Source organism: Magallana gigas, chromosome 2, assembly GCF_963853765.1.
Source record: "Magallana gigas chromosome 2, xbMagGiga1.1, whole genome shotgun sequence".
NCBI classification, from domain to species: domain Eukaryota; kingdom Metazoa; phylum Mollusca; class Bivalvia; order Ostreida; family Ostreidae; genus Magallana; species Magallana gigas.
The window spans coordinates 55,882,743-55,900,134 of record NC_088854.1 but is presented as its reverse complement, the minus strand read 5'-3'; the positions used below and the strand labels follow the sequence as shown (position 1 = coordinate 55,900,134).

The following is a 17,392-nucleotide window of genomic DNA, read 5'->3' as shown; positions in this document are numbered from 1 at the left end:
AATTCTGCCATATCTATTGAGGTGTGCAAATCACAGAATTTTTAGCTCTTTCAATGTAGCTAAAGTTCTGATTGGCCACAAAAATAATCCATTCATTGTCAATGCAGAAAGTATACAACAAGACACAACTGAATAATGTTAACATGATCAATTATGGGTATTTGAATAGATATTAAGATTTATTGAGCTAAACAATGCAGTTTTAGAAAGCATAAGAAATGTTTATATAAATATGTGTACAAATTATGGTAACCTGAAAGATAATCAGATTTCTTAAAAATAAAGGAGTAAATATGGTACTCAGTGTCAGTGTAATTTTGTAAAAAAAAATCGTCTTTTAATTTTTATTTATACGAATGAAGTGGAAAGTAAAAAGTTTGAATGCATGTATTACATAAAATTAAATTCTTGACTATAAGTTACACTGTATTGCTTTATTGCACAGATAGTGATACATTATTGCAGAAAAGATACTCTTATTCTATATTTAGATCGCTCTGGACTAGAAGAATCGGAGCGAGTGGAACAGATGCAGGAACCAATTCTAGAGGCATTGAAACATTACGTGAGGACAAGGCGAAAAGACCAGCCCAATGTGTTTGCAAAAATTCTGTACAAACTTACAGATTTGAGAAGCATTAGTGTTAAGGGTAAGCTCAGAATTGGTAAATACACTGTATAAGTTAGAATTTAAGATATATGTTATTTATTTAGCTGCAGAACTGTACGGTAGGTCTTTTGGAAACTTCTGGTTGAAAACCATAGACCTACAGTTCTGTAATTGCTAAAATCTTGCTATTTATGGTGCATAAACACAATGCATTCTCTTTTCAGTATTTTTTTCAGTATCATAATACCAATGTGTAATTATAAGCATGTAATAATTATAACAATATGTACCCTTTTCAATAACACTCCCTTTAGCAGCCCTGATCTGATATTGATACATGCTTCTTGAAAAAGGGATGTGTATTATTATCTGTATTCAAAACTTATCTAGGTATGTTTTTTAGCCTCAAATGCTCATTTGTTGTTCAAGGAACATGAAACATGTAAGAATTTTTTTATTATTTTTTTTTTTGCTGGTAGGAGCCGAGAGAGTCCTTCATTTACGGTTAGAAATGCCTGATGAACTCCCGCCACTAATCATAGAAATGTTGGACAGGCAGGAGAATGTGTGTATTCCTTGACAGAAATTCCAATCATTTGGCAATTGATATAATACTCCAAGTTTGCCTTGTACTGAAACAGATAGATCTGACTAAACACCTGTGAGAATATCAAACCAGTGAATATAAACAAGAAAGCTGTTTCAGGCTCGAGCAAGACTCTGCTTCGGCTCCCCGTCTGTCTGTGAGAGACTGCTGGTGCTGAGGTGTGTGATCAACTGCAGTTTTATTATTTATTCTTTGTATGACTGTAACAGATTCTGATAACGGACTCCATGTTGAGTCTCGACCAAGTCGTCGGTACTATCGAGAACTTTCGTGTGTATCTATAGGAGGCAGTTGGTGAACACACCGAGAAGGATGTTTGTGTATACATGGAATGGAAACCTTAATGATCTGTGTGTGTCCCAGTTATCCAAGCGATACTGATGGAATGTGTGTATAGTTTATGTGTACTAGTATCCCAGCAATACTAGTGGAGTGTGTAAAGTGTTGTGATCTGCAGGACCAGACCTGACATAGAGTGTACATCTCTAAGTGTTGTGTGAATAATATGACAGCTGCTGCTATTTTTCTGCTTTTATTGAACTACAAATATGTGTATAAGATAGAAATGATCTCACATTCAATTCATGTCAAGTATTTTTAATGAGAATCATTTTTTACCCTCCGTTTCGTGTTTTGAATTGAAAATTTTTAGTGTGATATGCATGGATTCTTAGCAGACATGTAAATTTAAAATCTTCCAGCCCGTTTTACATGTACATATTCAAATTATTTTAAATTGAAGCATATAGAAAGTCTTGTTGAATGGACAGAAAGCTGAAATAGAGTTTCTTACCAAGTTTAAGTTTCAGGGCTTTTTCCTGTTCATGTATTAAATTAGGCCTTTTATATATGTGGAACAAGAAAGTTAAACAGTATGTGATATATTGTTCAAAGTTTGCTCAACAAATATCATGAATATTGACAGGTTTGCACTACCTCTCTCCACTTCATATCAGAATTTTGTTCCTTGTTTAATAATGTTAAGTTTGTTTCTGAAATCTAAGACATGTGTCCTCAAGATGTACCTAGTTCCTCAATGCCGAGTATTTAATGGTGCGAGTTGTTTGCACACTTCTTAAAACCAGAACAGATAAATGTAGCTATTCAAATTGAATGAGAGAGAGAGAGAGAGAGAGAGCTTGTGAGATTTGCAAGGCGGCTGGTTTGTATGAATTATTTTGCTGAGACACTTTTTAACTGTAAACCAATTTTTATTTGTGTGCAAGAAAATTTCCAGAGAAATAAGCTTATTGTTACTATTTTAACCCTCCACGAACCGGTCCTCCGATGTTTCACCTTTTTGCTTTTTTTCTTTGAAAACGCCTCGAAAATAAGTTGCCGCTAAGCACTGGTAAATCTTCAAATCAAGTTTTTTAATGTATAAGATTTGGTTTAACAAAAGGGTATTGTTTGTCAGTGAGGAGGGAGTGGATATATTTTAACATGACAAATTGTATTTGTTAGTGCATCCTTAAGGAACGAGTATTTAGCTATGGCTACAGGAGAGCCATTGAGCCTTGATGCTGTATGCTGGCATAGTTACTAGGTTCAGATGTATTTTTTGAGTTGTTTTGTCTCTTGTCAGATTGTGCGGGGTAATTGAACATTAACCTTTCTATTGGAGGAACAGTTAATTATGTTCTTCCAGTTTACTGGATCTTCTCGAGATGTACATGCCAAATTCTTACCTCAAATTATTTTATTTATTGATTTGTTAAAGATTAAGAGGTTTATCAGGAGAGTAGCACATCCTGGATATTGAAATCTTGATATGGTCCGTATATGATTGGCCAAACACACAAATTGAATTACAATATTTGCCATTTCTAGAATATGAATTAGTCTGAACAAAAGATCACACAAAATGTATCGCACTGAGTTTTTGCTCTAGTATATAATACTCCTTGAAAGTTCTCCGGTGAAGTATGATTATCTTACTATATTCAGAAACATTTTTCACTCATTGTTAATTAAGAGATGATATAAAATCAACTTCGTTCAGTACCACAAGATGTATGATCTTAAATAATTTGATTAGAATTAAAAGTAATGAAATTTCACATTACAGGTACCATAATTTTCACTTTAATATTCGTGTCAAGGGGAATAACTTTAGTTTACATATGAGAATGTTATTACTTTGTTTGACTAGAAATGGATCTAGATGATTTTTATTTCTCCTGCAATGGATGCATGGAAATTTGATATGCACACAGCTGAATAGTTACCCATTTTACATCTGAAAACACTACATTGTGTGTCTTTCAATTTACCGTATTTATTCATACCATTAGACCTACCTTTTTATGTGAACTCAAAAGTGTAGTTTTTGTTTGATTCTTTGACAATTTTAAAATTCATGTTAAACGAAATCAAAAGTATCGTATGCATATATATATATATTAAGCGTAAGAAAAATATTTGGAGAAGATGGAGAGCTCATGAGTTTAATTCTCCCTGGAATTATCAATCGCAGTAGGTCTGTGTGCCATTTGCATCCGATTCAAGGGCTTGTTGTAATCTATATGCCTTCTTACTTTTTTACCACCATGGTATTTCTAAATGTAAAAAGGGCATAGAGATTTTTTACAAACTCTTTTGGTTGGAAGTAAAAATTTCACTGTTAGGATTTCAAGGAAGAAAGTTTTGAAATTTTTTAATATCTGTTTGAAAAATGTGTTGGATGGTAGATGTTTTTCTTATCCCATCAACTTGACTTCAGTGAGTAACGTGTACTTGAGAGAGAGAGAGAGAGAGAGAGAGAGTGAGTGAGGCGAGAGATGCATTTGTACTTGTATGATAAACTACCTCATCAGGGAAAAATAAACATTGCTTGTGAACGCTTGTTTTATCGTTGTTTATAAGGACTCCCAGAAAATATTGCAGACGTGAACGTTTAAAGCTGCTTGGTCCAATTTTATATCAAATTTTATGCACGCTTTTAAACGATGGTTATGCTTAGTATATGTATAATAATAGACATTGCAGTAGTTTTTTTCTAGTCAATTAAGCCAAATTTCAATGAAGAAAAATATGTACAAAATTTGCTTACAAACAAACGACATAAAAGGGTACCGCGTTATTTCGCCTGATGTTAAATTTCACTCCAGACGACGAGACGGGTATGGTTGTATTACGACTTTGACATTTCATGAAATAAAGGTCGAAATAATCAGACAAATTACAAATAAACAAGTGTACGTTTTGTTCGCTAAAATTTCTGAAGTTTGCTTTCTTTGAATAACCCCAATCATTCGGGGGACGAAACCAAACGGTTTCCTTTTCTAAGAGTTCCCGTGATGCATTGGTTTGTTTTAAATTATTTTTATTTGCTTTGAATCTTTCTAACTTTGAAAGGAGACTGATTCTGCTCGTGTAAATAGGAGAAAGTCTATAACTTTCTAAGATAAATGGTTTGTATGGAAAAAATTTTGATACTGTAATAACAAAAAAATCGGACCAAGCAGCTTTAAAAAAATTAACAGGTCTTGTATTTTATTCAAAATTTCATGAATACGTTTATAAACAATGGCGGATTTTAGAGAAACAATGAGGTGTGATCTGGCTACGTTTGCAAAAGATACTACATGTAAAATAAGTGTTGATTCTAACGTCAGGTTGTTAAAAGACTATGAGTAACTTTTAATGCATGTCAATAATATTGACTACATGTAAAGTCCAAACTCCGGGGAGTCGTGCAGTTACACGGTTGGCTATAACAACCCCCTGTCTTATTGTTTACGTCAATTGCAATGTTGTTTCCCGATTACGTCAAATAGAGTTAGCAAACATTTATTATATTCTCATCAACCTTTAAGCACATGATAACCATATTAATAGATATAATGTAACGTTATTCATATATATATATCATACCCCTTTATAATTGTATTTCCAGTAAATGTAGTATAGCCTAAGTTGCAATATTTACGGACACCAAATCATTCAATTTCTTACTACAAAAAGCAACACAAACCTTATCCAATTCTGCAGTGTATAAAAGAAGTAGATACTTAGTACATGGTATCTTTACAATGTCAGTAATACCCTGTACATGTGTTTACGAAGTTTAAGAATTTTCCAACATGACTAGTGTTGTTTACAAGATCATCTCCAGAGGTTAGGGTTACATGACATTGACTTTTTCAATGTTTAACACTTGCACAAAATACCGAGACCTCTAAAGTCTGATACATACATGTACATTAAAAATTTGGCAATGAAGACCATTTCAAAAGTACTATGGTTAATGTCATGTGTATGTCATATTATATTAAAGCATCTGCAAAAAAAAAAAAATGAAAAAAAAATCCTGTCTGACTGCCTGACGGCATTATTTCGGCCATGTTGATTTTCTTGGTTTGTTTCATACATGTACAGAACTGTTGCTTTTAATCAGATTGGGTTGAGTTCGGAGTTTTGGACAGATCAACATGTATGACGAGGTCCATATATAATGAAGGGAATAGTACAATACGATTATACTTGCATGTATAGTACGCAAATATACAAAATTCAAATTCTTACATCTCATCAGTTATGTTAAATAAATACATATTGACTTTACTTCTAAACAATTTTCGATAAAAGAAAAAAATTACCAACAAAAATCACATTTCAGGTTCGCATTCAAACTGAAGAAGTTTGACAGATCTTTTTATCTCATCTGGAAGAGTGTTTTTGTGCTGAGAGACCACCAACTTGTTGTGGTCGGAGCCTACAGCTATAGTCCATGGATACCGAATGTCCCTGAATATAACCCCGTGGTAATCTCCCTCCAAACCCAGCTCCAAGACGGCACATCTATCCCAGGATGCCACAAAAACCCGCGTGTCACTGAAAGCGACACCCGTAGGAAAGTTCAAGTCTGGATGGACAAATCTCCAGATTACTTCACCGGAGAAAGACAGGCAGATCAGCTGTGGTTCCGGATACTTCTGGTCCGTCAAAAATATATTCTTTCTTTGGCCATCTACAGCTACGTATGTGAACTTTGATCTCACAAACGAATGAGAATTTTTCTCCGTCCAAAACTCCTGATCCTTTTCCAATATTTCTACAATGGAGCTTGAACAAACGGCGAGATATCCTTCGTTAAAGTTTAAACAGCGTGCTTGGAACGAAGTTTTTAAACTGGCGCCAAGACGCAGACGACCATCAACAACGCTTCCACTGACGACGCTCTGTGCAAATTCAGGACGCGTAATCATGAAACTACTATCATCTATAACAGTGACGTCATATGGCGCGGTTTGGACTAGGATTTCTGACAACTGGTCGTAGTCTGAACTATACAACACCATTCTAGAGTTATGGTAGTCTGCTAGAAGAATTTTCCCATCAGGAAAGACGCTCAACCCCGTTATCCAACTTGGTTTTATCTTGCTGGAGTTTACGAGTATTTCTGCATAAGTTTGCATTTGATTTGGCGCTAAACTGGGCGTGGTGTTTTCCGTATCCAGGGACGAGGCTGAGGCAACACGTCGCTGTCGCCTGGCAGGCACCGGCCTCTGTCGAGAGTAGGGCGTCATCGGTATCTCGGCGCAAGAATGGGCTCTGTGAAAGACAGGGGGTCTCTCGTCGTCAGAGAAATTACCACTTCCTAACGACGCGTAGTTTTCGGCGTCGTCGGATTCGTCCTGAGTCGTATCTATGCCTCCAATGAATTCAAAGTTTGAGAGAAAATCGATGACAGCTTTGGTTGGTTTAAATTCGAAAGTAACCTTGTCAAGTTTTTTGTTCATGGAGACTAGCTTTTTTAGGCAGTTTTGTTTGGTGTAAGACGCTACCTGCACTGCCTCATCCAGTTCTTCTTTCTTTTGTCCGTCACTTGCAGACTGGAGAAGTCTGATGCTGTCTTTAGTATTACTCAGGAATCTCTCGTACTTCTTAATGTCTCTCTCGGTTCTTTGGATTTCTTTCTCTTTCTTCGCGCTAAGCTTTGAAATGGTGGATACTTCTGCTTGTTGAATTCGCTCAATCATTTCCTCTTTTAGTTGAGATATGATCTGTTTCGCCTTAACCTCCTTTTCTTCCATACCAAGAACTCTACTTTTTCTTGCTGCTATTTGTTTTTCTATGTCGTTGCATTGTTCGTACATTTCCTTCAGCATATTCTCTGCACTGTCTTTGCTGATCGTCAGAGCACTCAAAGACTCCAGGCGTTCCATGGCATCCTCTTTGGTCTGTACATCTGTACATTGTCTATGCTTCAAAGAACAAATACAGCAGAGGTAGACTTTGTGGTCAAAGCAGTAGATTTCAAGCTCTTTGTGAGGATGTTCTTGACAACACTTTACGTTTCGTTGATCCCTTGGTGTCTGGAATGCATCCACCAGACTAGCTATCACGTGATTCCCCTGTAAATAGCTGGCCCAGGTTTGTGGAGAATTTTGTTTTCCTATTATAGCAGGCACAAATACCCGGCATATTGGACACCGGAATCCTTTAGGGTAGGTGTGACTGGCGACGTTACGCGTTATATGACTGTGGATACACTTCTTACAGAATGTGTGTAAACATGGCAGCGCCTTGGGTTCTTCGAACACTTCCAGACATATTGTGCACGTGATGTGTTCAGTTGTAGTTTGGAGGAGCGAGTCTTCCATCGTTCAACGTACAATCTAAAACATAAAACATGGTCAAAATAATAGCACATTGTGAATGTTCTATTACGTAATACATGTAGTTGATTAAACGGCTTAAGTGCGGACCTTTTGGCCTTTAATTAATCCGAGTGCGTTATTATTATAAACCGTTATAGTTAGTTTTTATTTTTCAGAACATTTATCGTCCTGCTTATATTTTACAGGTGTTTGGTTAAAATAAATAACCACGTTCTATATTGGTCTCAAAAATGGCACTGTTTTCAATTCCTGAATAATTTGTCTGCTATGTCGTATCAATATTTGTATTTACGCGTGTATCAAAACATAGTAACATAACAATTCCAATGTAAACATAACAACGCCAATATTCTAGGCCGCCCCCGCCTTTGACCTTTCCGTTCATCAATGGACAATTGACATACACTTACCTCTCTACACGTCCATTATAGAATTCCCATTTATTATTGTCCAGGATTTAAAAACTGCCATTTTGAATCCTGTCGCAACACGACTATATTTCTTCCCTACAGAGTTGCCCCGCTTTGGTTGTGAATTGAAATGGTTCTTGGTTTTGAAAAGAAATCAATGAACAAAGATAAAAGAAAAACACCACGCTCTGTTAAACTGTTGTTAAGACTTTTTTTTCTTTTTAAACTAACAAAAAAGAAAGTCATAAAGATTCCAATATTTCGTAAGTATATAACGTTATTGATCTAAATTTTTCTCTTACAAAGTTAAAAACATATACAGTGCATTTATATATATATGTAGTCTTAGATATTTATTCTATCATATCATTGTGCTCTTCAATCATACATTATTTCCTTTGCGTAAAAGTTCTTTACACAATTTATTAGATATTATTCTTGATCTTATTTTCATCTTCAAAGAAAAGAAAAGGCACACAGAAATTTGCTTTTTACATTCACAAGAATCAAACGTCGTGTGATATAAGTATCCTAGCGATGTTGTAAGTTGCTTGATAAAGCATAAATGGCTTATCAAATTGCATCATACATATTTTTCTGTTCAGCAATTAGACTTTTTTAAGGAAACACATGTTTACTTTATTATTGCATCGAGTTTACCCAAAAGACCTTAGCAATGTAAAGCGACGGAAGATGAATGGTCTGGGTTTACCAGAAATTACCTCACTTTATCAAGAGAATAAGTAAAGACCTGTTTATGAAGTCAGCGCTTGGTATGTTAATATGAATTAAACCACAAGAAAGTTCGCTTTGATGCCTCACAATGGCTACGAGTCGGCATGCTGCATGATTTGGCGCTTAACTGTCTAATCTTGTCTCGTCCGTTCTCTTCAAATGCACACAACTTGCACTGAACGGCCATCAAAAGAGAAGCTTCGATCCGCAGCTAAGAAATTGCCAATGTTCACCCCCGTCAATCTCCTAGTCTGTGCACTTTAACGTTCAGTCGCTCGTTACACAAGACAATTATGTAATCTTTTATTTGATAGACTAAAAATTCCGGATCAAATCGAAGCCTTGCTTTTCAATCTAAACAGATTCAACTCCAAATCTCCAGGATTTTAAAAATTGGCTTAACCAACAGGATTCATGATTAAAAAATAGTTAAATATTTCTTGAAGGAATTTTGTTTTAATACCTCTGGGGCCATCAGGTTTTTTTTTTTCACTAACTTAGGAATGAAGAAATGCTGGGGCAACAACCCCCGTTTATTTTTATTTACGATATCGTCGCTCTAGGTATGTCGGCCTTCTCCTAAACAAGAGGAAACCATCCCGCTCTGAAGTACACCTCGACATACATTGTAGTCTCCCGCTCTGACATATGTCTTCCTCTAGTGGTTTGCACACCTTTGTGGCGATAAATGACATCACTCAGGTAAATAACGTCCCTGTCTGTGGGCTCTGTCGAGTGACAGACAGGTGCTTCTGTTGATAATGTACATTGTACATATATGTATATGTATAATAAAATCTGCAGCCTCTGAAATCATCATGAAATCTACAAGGTTGGTATATACATGTACATATTCGTACACGACGATTGATGAGTTAATGTCTTACTTTCTATTGTTTAAATAGTTAGTCATATGCAGGCTATGTACAGGTTCTAAGAACAGAACAGTGAAGACAAATCTAAAATATGAGTACATACAATGGCTGTAATCTATGACGATTAGAAACAAAATAGTGAGAATAAAAGAAAAAAAAGGTCAAAAATCATTAGATGTGCATGCCATAAATCTATTGAAGAAACTACCAGTTGCTGATAGAATCTATAAACATCTATATGCGAACAATGAACGTGTCTCATACGACTGTAAACGCTTCAATACCACATATGCCATTTTATGAACTTAATTGAAGTACACGACTTTATAAATTTCATCAAATACAACACAGAAATTAAACTGTAAACGTCTGTATCAGGGACTTCTGTAAATGGAAGATAGGAGGACAACACTGATCAGAGCAAACGATAGTTTTAAATCCATTGACTATATTTTGGCGATAATTAGATAAAGATTATAAGGACCCCCACCCCCACACTTCACAAAAATGAGTCATTCGCAGTACTTTTATGCAGTAAGAATGTTCATTTGATCTAAAATAGAACAAACCTATCATACACTAAAATCATTATTAATTCAAGTATTCTTAACATTTTATTTCAGCAATCGTCGTCGGAAACCCAAGGCCCCTTTTGCACATTACCGACACTGTCAACCAATTAAATTATAATTGAATACTCACTTCTCCCCATCAAGTAAGCATCAGAAGCAAGTACTCTCTCTCTCTCTCTCTCTCTCTCTCTCTCTCTCTCTCTCTCTCTCTCTCTCTCTCTCTCTCTCTCTCTCTCTGTTTGTGTGAACATTTTAAATTTCCTAAATCAATAAATTCAATGCATATATTTTAATCATAAATCAATTTTATAAAATTCCCGTTGAAAATCAAAATCAAAATTAGAGCTGTTGATATTAACGATCATGTGATCCATGCAGGGTGTGAGACCATGGGGCTGCTTTTCTCATTATACTACATGCTATTCTCAAAATATTTAGAATCTTAATGCATAGTTTCATCATTTAAAATAAAACTCTTTGAACTGATTTAAGAAGTTGGATAGATATTTATTTTTAACTTAAGCCTATAGTTCTTAGCCGATAAACCACACCAGTAATTCTTTTGGAAGTTGATCAATTGTAAAGACGTAGAATCGCTAAAAAATTGCACAGTTATGCTTACTATAGATATATATATGTGTGTGTGTTAACTATATGATACACGTACTCCCGAGTTAACTATATGATACATGTACTGTTGAGTTAACTCGAATACATGTACTGTTGAGGTTAAAAGTATGATATATGTCTTATCGAGTTAGCTGTGTGATCGTGTACTGGCGATTTAACTATATTCTAGTAACACATGTCGATTTAACTATATGATACATGTACTGTCGAGTTAACTATATAATATATGTACTGTCGAGTTAACTATATGACACATGTACCGTCAGGTTAACTGTATGAAAGCTATATTGTCAAGTTAACTATATTATATACATGTACTGTCGAGTTAACTATATGATATATGTACTATCGAGTTCACTGTATGACATATGTACTGTCGATTAACTGTATGATATATGTACTATCGAGTTTACTGTATGACATATGTACTGTCGATTTAACTGTATGATATATGTACTATCGAGTTTACTGTATGATATATGTACTGTTGATTTAACTGTATGATATATTTACTTTCGAGTTTACTGTATGATACATGTACTGTCGATTTAACTATATGATATATGTACTATCGAGTTTATTGTATGATATATGTACTGTCGATTTAACTTTATAACACATATGCCGCCAAGTTAACTATATGAAAGAAATACTGTTAAGTTATCTATATGATACATGCATTTACTGTCGAGTTAACTATATGATATATGTACTATCGACTTTACTGTATGATACATGTACTGTCGATTTAACTTTATAACACATATACCAAGTTAACTATATGAAAGAAATACTGTCAAGTTATCTATATGATACATGAACTGTCGAGTTAACTATATTTTACATGCACCCTCAAGTTACCATATGATACATGTTACTGTCAAGTTAACAATATGATACATATACATTCATGCTAAGTACATATTCTTTTTTTCAGACTTGGTCTGACAATGAATGCTGTCGTCAAGGCAGCAAGGGAACAAACCCTCTGCCCAGTATGTGGGGACCGCTTCAAAGAACCGAAGACGTTATCTTGTGTCCATTCCTTCTGCAAGAAATGCATCGCGGATCACATCGTCAAGACGACAAAGAACCAATCAGACCCATCGGCTTTCAATTGTCCAGTCTGCCGAAAGGAGACCCCCAAACCCGACAATGGTCCAACCTTGACATGGGCGGACCATCTACAGACGAATGACGCACTAACAAGTATTTTAGAGGCTTTTGAATCCGGAACTAATCTTAGAACGTGCCCACATCATTCGGACAAGGAGATCGAGTTTTACTGTGAAGATCACAGCCTCTCCCTTTGTTCTTGGTGTGCAACTATCGCCCACAAGAAGTGTGAGGGCGTGGTCCCTATCGAGGAAGCGGCCGAGAGACGGCGAATTGACAGCGGGAGATTGGCTAATGTCCTGATGGAACAGTCCTCTCATACTGAAAAAATTCTAAACGACAGAAGAAGCCAGTTAGAATCCTTGGATCGAACCGAGGATGACATCAAAGCTCGTTTGACGAATTTGCGAAAGAAAACTATGGAGGCTTTGGATGCCCTCGAAAATAAAGTGATAAATGAACTTATGCTAAAGAAGAATAAAGAAACAGAGGTTTTAAGACTGGAGGTGGAAACGTGCGAGGACATTTTGAAAGACACGCGGGAATGTTTGGAGTCGTTCCAGGAGTCCGTTCAGAATGAACAACCAATAGATTTTGTGACGTCTTATTTGAAACAATTCGAAATGTTTCAAAACAGGCAAATAGCTTTATTAAACTTTTCCAAAAATCTAAAGAGTGTGAAAGTTATCTTTATCACCGATAGATCAGTGGACCAAATTCTGAAACAGATCAAGTCATTGGGTACTTTGTCTGTTGAAAAAACACCAAGTCGATATGCACTACCTTATGCGAAATCATATACAGAGAGCAGACAAAGCGTCCTACAAACACCAAGGTCTATCTCCTTGTTACACAGAGGCAGCACATCATACCGGCCAATGTCCAGAGCTTCCATAGTCAAAGATAGCCAATCAATCCCAAGTTACACATCGAGACCAATTTCGTTTCGGCATCGCGCCATTTCTACTTATTCGAAGGCATCCAGTGTGGAACCATTCCGAAACAAGCAGGAATCCCAGAACACATCGCCAACACCGAGAAGTGGAAGGTTGGATGGAAACAAAACAACAAGAGATTTAACCCAATCAAGGCCGTCTGCGGACATCATAGCTAAAAATGGAAAACTGATACAGGCAAAACTCAGGTCAACTTTCGATGCCTCTACCCCGGATCAGAACGAATGTTCCATTGAAGGTGCAACAGTTTTGGCATCTGGTCACGTGGTTCTTGCCGACTCCTATCACAGTTCACTGAAGTTGTTTGACCAAAAATACAGTTACATCGGGTGCATCAAGTTTTCAACAGCTCCTGGTGACGTCACCGCATTTCAAGACGATGAAGTGATTGTCTGTTTACCAGACACCAAGCAACTTAAGCATGAAAAGTTGAAAAATAATAAACTTATCCCGGGGGAATCACTTGCGGTCGGGGACAGATGTACGTCTGCAAGTTACAACAACGGTATTCTGGCCACCTGTTCAGGCAGCACGGTGCACGTTTTCAAACGAGAGGAAGGTCGCTGGATCCGGATCCTTCTGCAGAAGTTGGATGTCGACAACCTCATGTACATTGCAGTCGACAAAGAAGGGGAGAGAATTGTGGTCACCAAGAACGGTTACCCCAATCGACCCGTGCTCTGTTTGAATAAAAATGGTCAGAAAATATGGAGCTTTACGCACGAGGAGATCCGCCTGCCTCGCGGTATTGCATTCTTTGGGGACCAGATTCTGGTCGTGTCGTGGGACCAACAGCGCATACTGCAGCTCAACAAAGAGGGTAAACTGGTGGGTGCGGTTGTTAAGGACGGCCTTCAGTGGCCTTGGAAATTGTGTATCAGTCCTCTCAATGACAAACTGTTTGTGACTCAGTGCTATTACAGACTATCGCTGAAAGAGAAGAACACAATCAAAGTCTTCTCGCTCAAATGACATAACCGCTTTGATAGCTCAAGGTTTCACAATTTGTTGTGTTATTGGCTAAAAGATAAGAGAGTACATGTACATATATTTTACCTGATAGTTCTTAGAATGATTTAGTATGGTTTTCATATCGGCACCAGCGCCAGATCTTAGCCATGCTGACTTGATCGCCCGTTACAAGCTTTGTTCACGCGTGGTTGGAATAATGACGGTAGTGTTTCTTTTCAGTTTTTATTTTCAAATATTTCGTATTTTACGATAACTCATCTTTAAGTTTTAGTTGCTTTTGCATCCATAATTTGGTCTCAAGATAAGCCCTGTCTACGTCAGAATTCCACAGATCAACAAAACGATAAAAACACTTCAAACCCTACGCCATGCTGACAAACCAATATGATGTACATTTATTATGGGGGAAGAAGGAAATTGAAATCGTGTTTTTTGACTTCACACAGTACTCCATCAGGCCAGCTCCGACCGTGGCTTCACTTTCCCATAACTCTCAAACATACATCATCCGTGGTCATATTTTTTGACACTTTTAAATACCTATTGAAGTTTGCACTGAATTAACCGACGAGGGATGACTTTTATGTTACAAAGATAAGTCATTTCATTAAAAATCTTTGATCCCTTTGCTCCCCCCTCTCACCAACATTAATTGTTATAAAGTACAAGCGCAATTACAAGTGTCACCTAGTTTTCTATGCGTGAACGATATTGTCTTCGACAAGACAAATGGTTTTACTTAACTTTAAAAATATTAATACCATATTTCAGTTGAAAGTGGAATTTTTTCTGCAGGTGTTGTTTAGCCTACACGAATTACATGTATTCCATTACCAGAATTTTATGTAGTCATATTTAGTGTTAAATGTCTGTAAAGCAGTACGTTTTTTTTAATTAAATTTGTTAAAGATAATTTAGTTTTAACTAATTACATATTAATCTAGAAATTATGTACAACGTATATGATATGTGGTCTGGGGAAGGTTGCTAAATGGTTGACCTAGTGACCTTGGCATTAACACACCAGTAAGTGAATCAGGCACACGAAGTATATATCGCAGCTGGGGGGGGGGGGGGGGGAGTGTTCCTCTTAAATTATTTGATATAAAATCAAAGATTACACTCTATGAAATATGATTTATAGAAAATATATGTGAGAACCCATTGAGCAATTGAAAGATAATACTTCTGAAACAAAAGTTCCTTATGGGAATTCTCGACAAAGAAATATTTTGTCGATTTGAAAGCATATCGGAATTGCGTAAGCTTGCACATTTCGAGACAACAAAAAATTTAAATGTTGATTTGTCATCGTCTTCGTATTTTCCCCCACAGCACAAAGATGCATGTGTTGTAGATAAATCTAATCCCAAATGTAATAAAAGGTCGCATGTTTCATTAGTAAATACTCCAAGAAAAGCATCCGCCCTTTCTGGCTCTCGTCAAATTTACGTTCCTTCTTTCTCTCTCTCTCTCTCTCTCTCTCTCTCTCTCTCTCTCTCTCTCTCTCTCTCTCTCTCTCCTAATTTCACTCATTTATGTTGAACACGTAGCATCAGCTACATTTGTATATATATATATATATATATAGAGTTTAACCAGGTAGCGCGTACTTTATGTCTTCATTACCTTATAAACACGTAGACGAGATCTGCCCAAGACTGGATTCCTCTTTTGAATCAGTGATGAGTGTGTTGGCAGGACCTGTTCAACATTTGTTCAGCATTACATAAACGTGAATTGAAAGCTTTATTGGACGTTTTAATTTCTATTTAATGTCTGTTGTGGTATTTGAATCATCGTCTGGCTGCCTCTGAACTTCTCGGGTTTCTCCATCAGGGTTACTTTGCACAAATTCATGCCACCGAGACACATTATATGTACATTGTATAGGTCTATTCAATAAAAGACTTTCTTGTTGCCTTATGTTATCTTGTGAAATCATAAAGGCGTTATGCCGGTATGAAATAATTTTTCTATGCATCGTTAAATGAATATGGAATCTCTTCGATTTAATCTTTATGGGAATACAGGCGTGATCCATGAAAGCTTAATTTTCTATTGAATGAATTCTGATAAAAATCATCACAGGAATTGGTCACGATGAAATCTGTCATTGATTTAAGGTGAATGAGAGGTTTACATCAAAATTAAACTTCCCCAGGTCATGGGCTTCCCCATTAAGGTACAACTCTTATGTCTGACAACAGGTGTCAATCTGCCGTAAAAAAGTCGGGATCGAGTTTCCATGATAACAGCAAGACGCTCATCAAAACGCCGAAGGTCTTGTTGCCAACTAACCGAAATTCTTATATTATGTAATCTTCACATGTAAGGTTTCATTTGATATACACTTTGTATGTGAATTAAGTAGTTCTGACGTTGTGTAAGTGCCTGTCAGGAAATTTTAATGCCATATTTTATCATTTTCTGCAGTGTGGTACAATTCATACAATTTGTCTTGGTCCGAGTGTGCGAGGAATTTAAATAGGTAGACATCTCCCTCGCAGACTCAATGTAAGGCGGGTTCTCTATGTTAATGCACCTGTCAGCTGTTATTAAAGATTTAACTTCATCTTCGATTTCAAATATATCGGGAGTATCAAACTCGCTCGACTTAAAAGAAATATGGGTATAATTTCTTTTGGAAAGACGATACTCCAAAAGGCATTCTAGAAATCCCCTTGGGGTGTTGCTTTTTTTGTTGATGTTATCAGAGACTTGCTTTTTAAGATTTTGTCGATATTTGATCCACGAGATACAAAACTCGGGAGCTAAATAGAAGTTGCACTTGGAAACAGTCTTTCCCCCGATTAAGAATCAGACAATGACCTTCATTAGCAAAATGGAATCATTTCAAAAACTGGGATGAGACATCGCTAATCCAGGAGTTTATTATCGCGCTTTAGACAGAGAGAGAGGAATTTTTCAGCTCACCACATTGAAATCAAGGGCGTGTAGGTTGTCCATGGTTAACTCTCTTATGATTCATTAAAATCTTTCCTCGTTCTTATCAAAGCGCAAACGATCTTTGGTATACCTTTTGCGTCAATAAATAGCTTGTAATTGGTATCTTTCTTGCTACCCATGTGAAAGGGGGTTTTGTTCGTCGATATTTGCAATACATTTTCGAATAAACAAAGGGAAACAGAATTAGTCAAACTGTTTAAAATTTTAAAGTTTTGAGCACGACAAGTAAATGAAGATGACCCAATGAATCACACGTATACACTTGAAGTCTGATGCAGAGTCAATGCTTTAATTAAAAAATTACATAACGATG

At 36.4% G+C, this 17,392-nt stretch overlaps 3 protein-coding genes across 10 annotated transcripts in view; 2 read left to right on the top strand and 1 right to left on the bottom strand.

The window, feature by feature from the left end:
• LOC105339440 (retinoic acid receptor beta) overlaps positions 1-4,057 on the top strand; it is a 33,833-nt gene extending 29,776 nt beyond the window's left edge. For all 7 annotated transcript variants that reach the window (XM_066077341.1, XM_020071868.3, XM_066077340.1 and 4 more), the window contains 2 exons: positions 492-650; positions 1,090-4,057. In XM_066077341.1, the coding sequence (XP_065933413.1) occupies positions 492-650; positions 1,090-1,190 (260 nt within the window). In that variant the 3' untranslated portion in view covers positions 1,191-4,057. The remainder of the gene's footprint in view (positions 1-491; positions 651-1,089) is intronic.
• A 936-nt stretch (positions 4,058-4,993) lies between these two features.
• On the bottom strand, positions 4,994-8,382 carry LOC105339437 (uncharacterized). The gene is made up of 2 exons (XM_020071876.3): positions 8,254-8,382; positions 4,994-7,840 (listed from the first exon to the last, which is right to left on the bottom strand). The coding sequence occupies exon 2, from the start codon at positions 7,823-7,825 to the stop codon at positions 5,828-5,830; it is 1,998 nt and encodes a 665-aa protein (XP_019927435.3). The 5' UTR covers positions 7,826-7,840; positions 8,254-8,382; the 3' UTR covers positions 4,994-5,827.
• Positions 8,383-8,397: 15 nt separating this feature from the next.
• On the top strand, positions 8,398-15,685 carry LOC105339438 (tripartite motif-containing protein 2). 2 transcript variants are annotated; one of them, XM_066077338.1, is made up of 3 exons: positions 8,398-8,516; positions 10,487-10,578; positions 12,003-15,685. In XM_066077338.1, the coding sequence occupies exon 3, from the start codon at positions 12,016-12,018 to the stop codon at positions 14,107-14,109; it is 2,094 nt and encodes a 697-aa protein (XP_065933410.1). In that variant the 5' UTR covers positions 8,398-8,516; positions 10,487-10,578; positions 12,003-12,015; the 3' UTR covers positions 14,110-15,685. The 2 variants fall into 2 exon arrangements, with proteins under 2 accessions (XP_065933410.1, XP_034304172.2); XM_034448281.2 differs by lacking the exon at positions 8,398-8,516 and adding an exon at positions 9,503-9,690.
• Positions 15,686-17,392: the final 1,707 nt, after the last annotated feature.

Bases quoted from the DNA above. Each gene is read 5' to 3' on its own strand.
- LOC105339438 (XM_066077338.1), top strand. From the start codon at position 12,016: ATGAATGCTGTCGTCAAGGCAGCAAGGGAACAAACCCTCTGCCCAGTA.
- LOC105339437 (XM_020071876.3), bottom strand. From the start codon at position 7,825: ATGGAAGACTCGCTCCTCCAAACTACAACTGAACACATCACGTGCACA.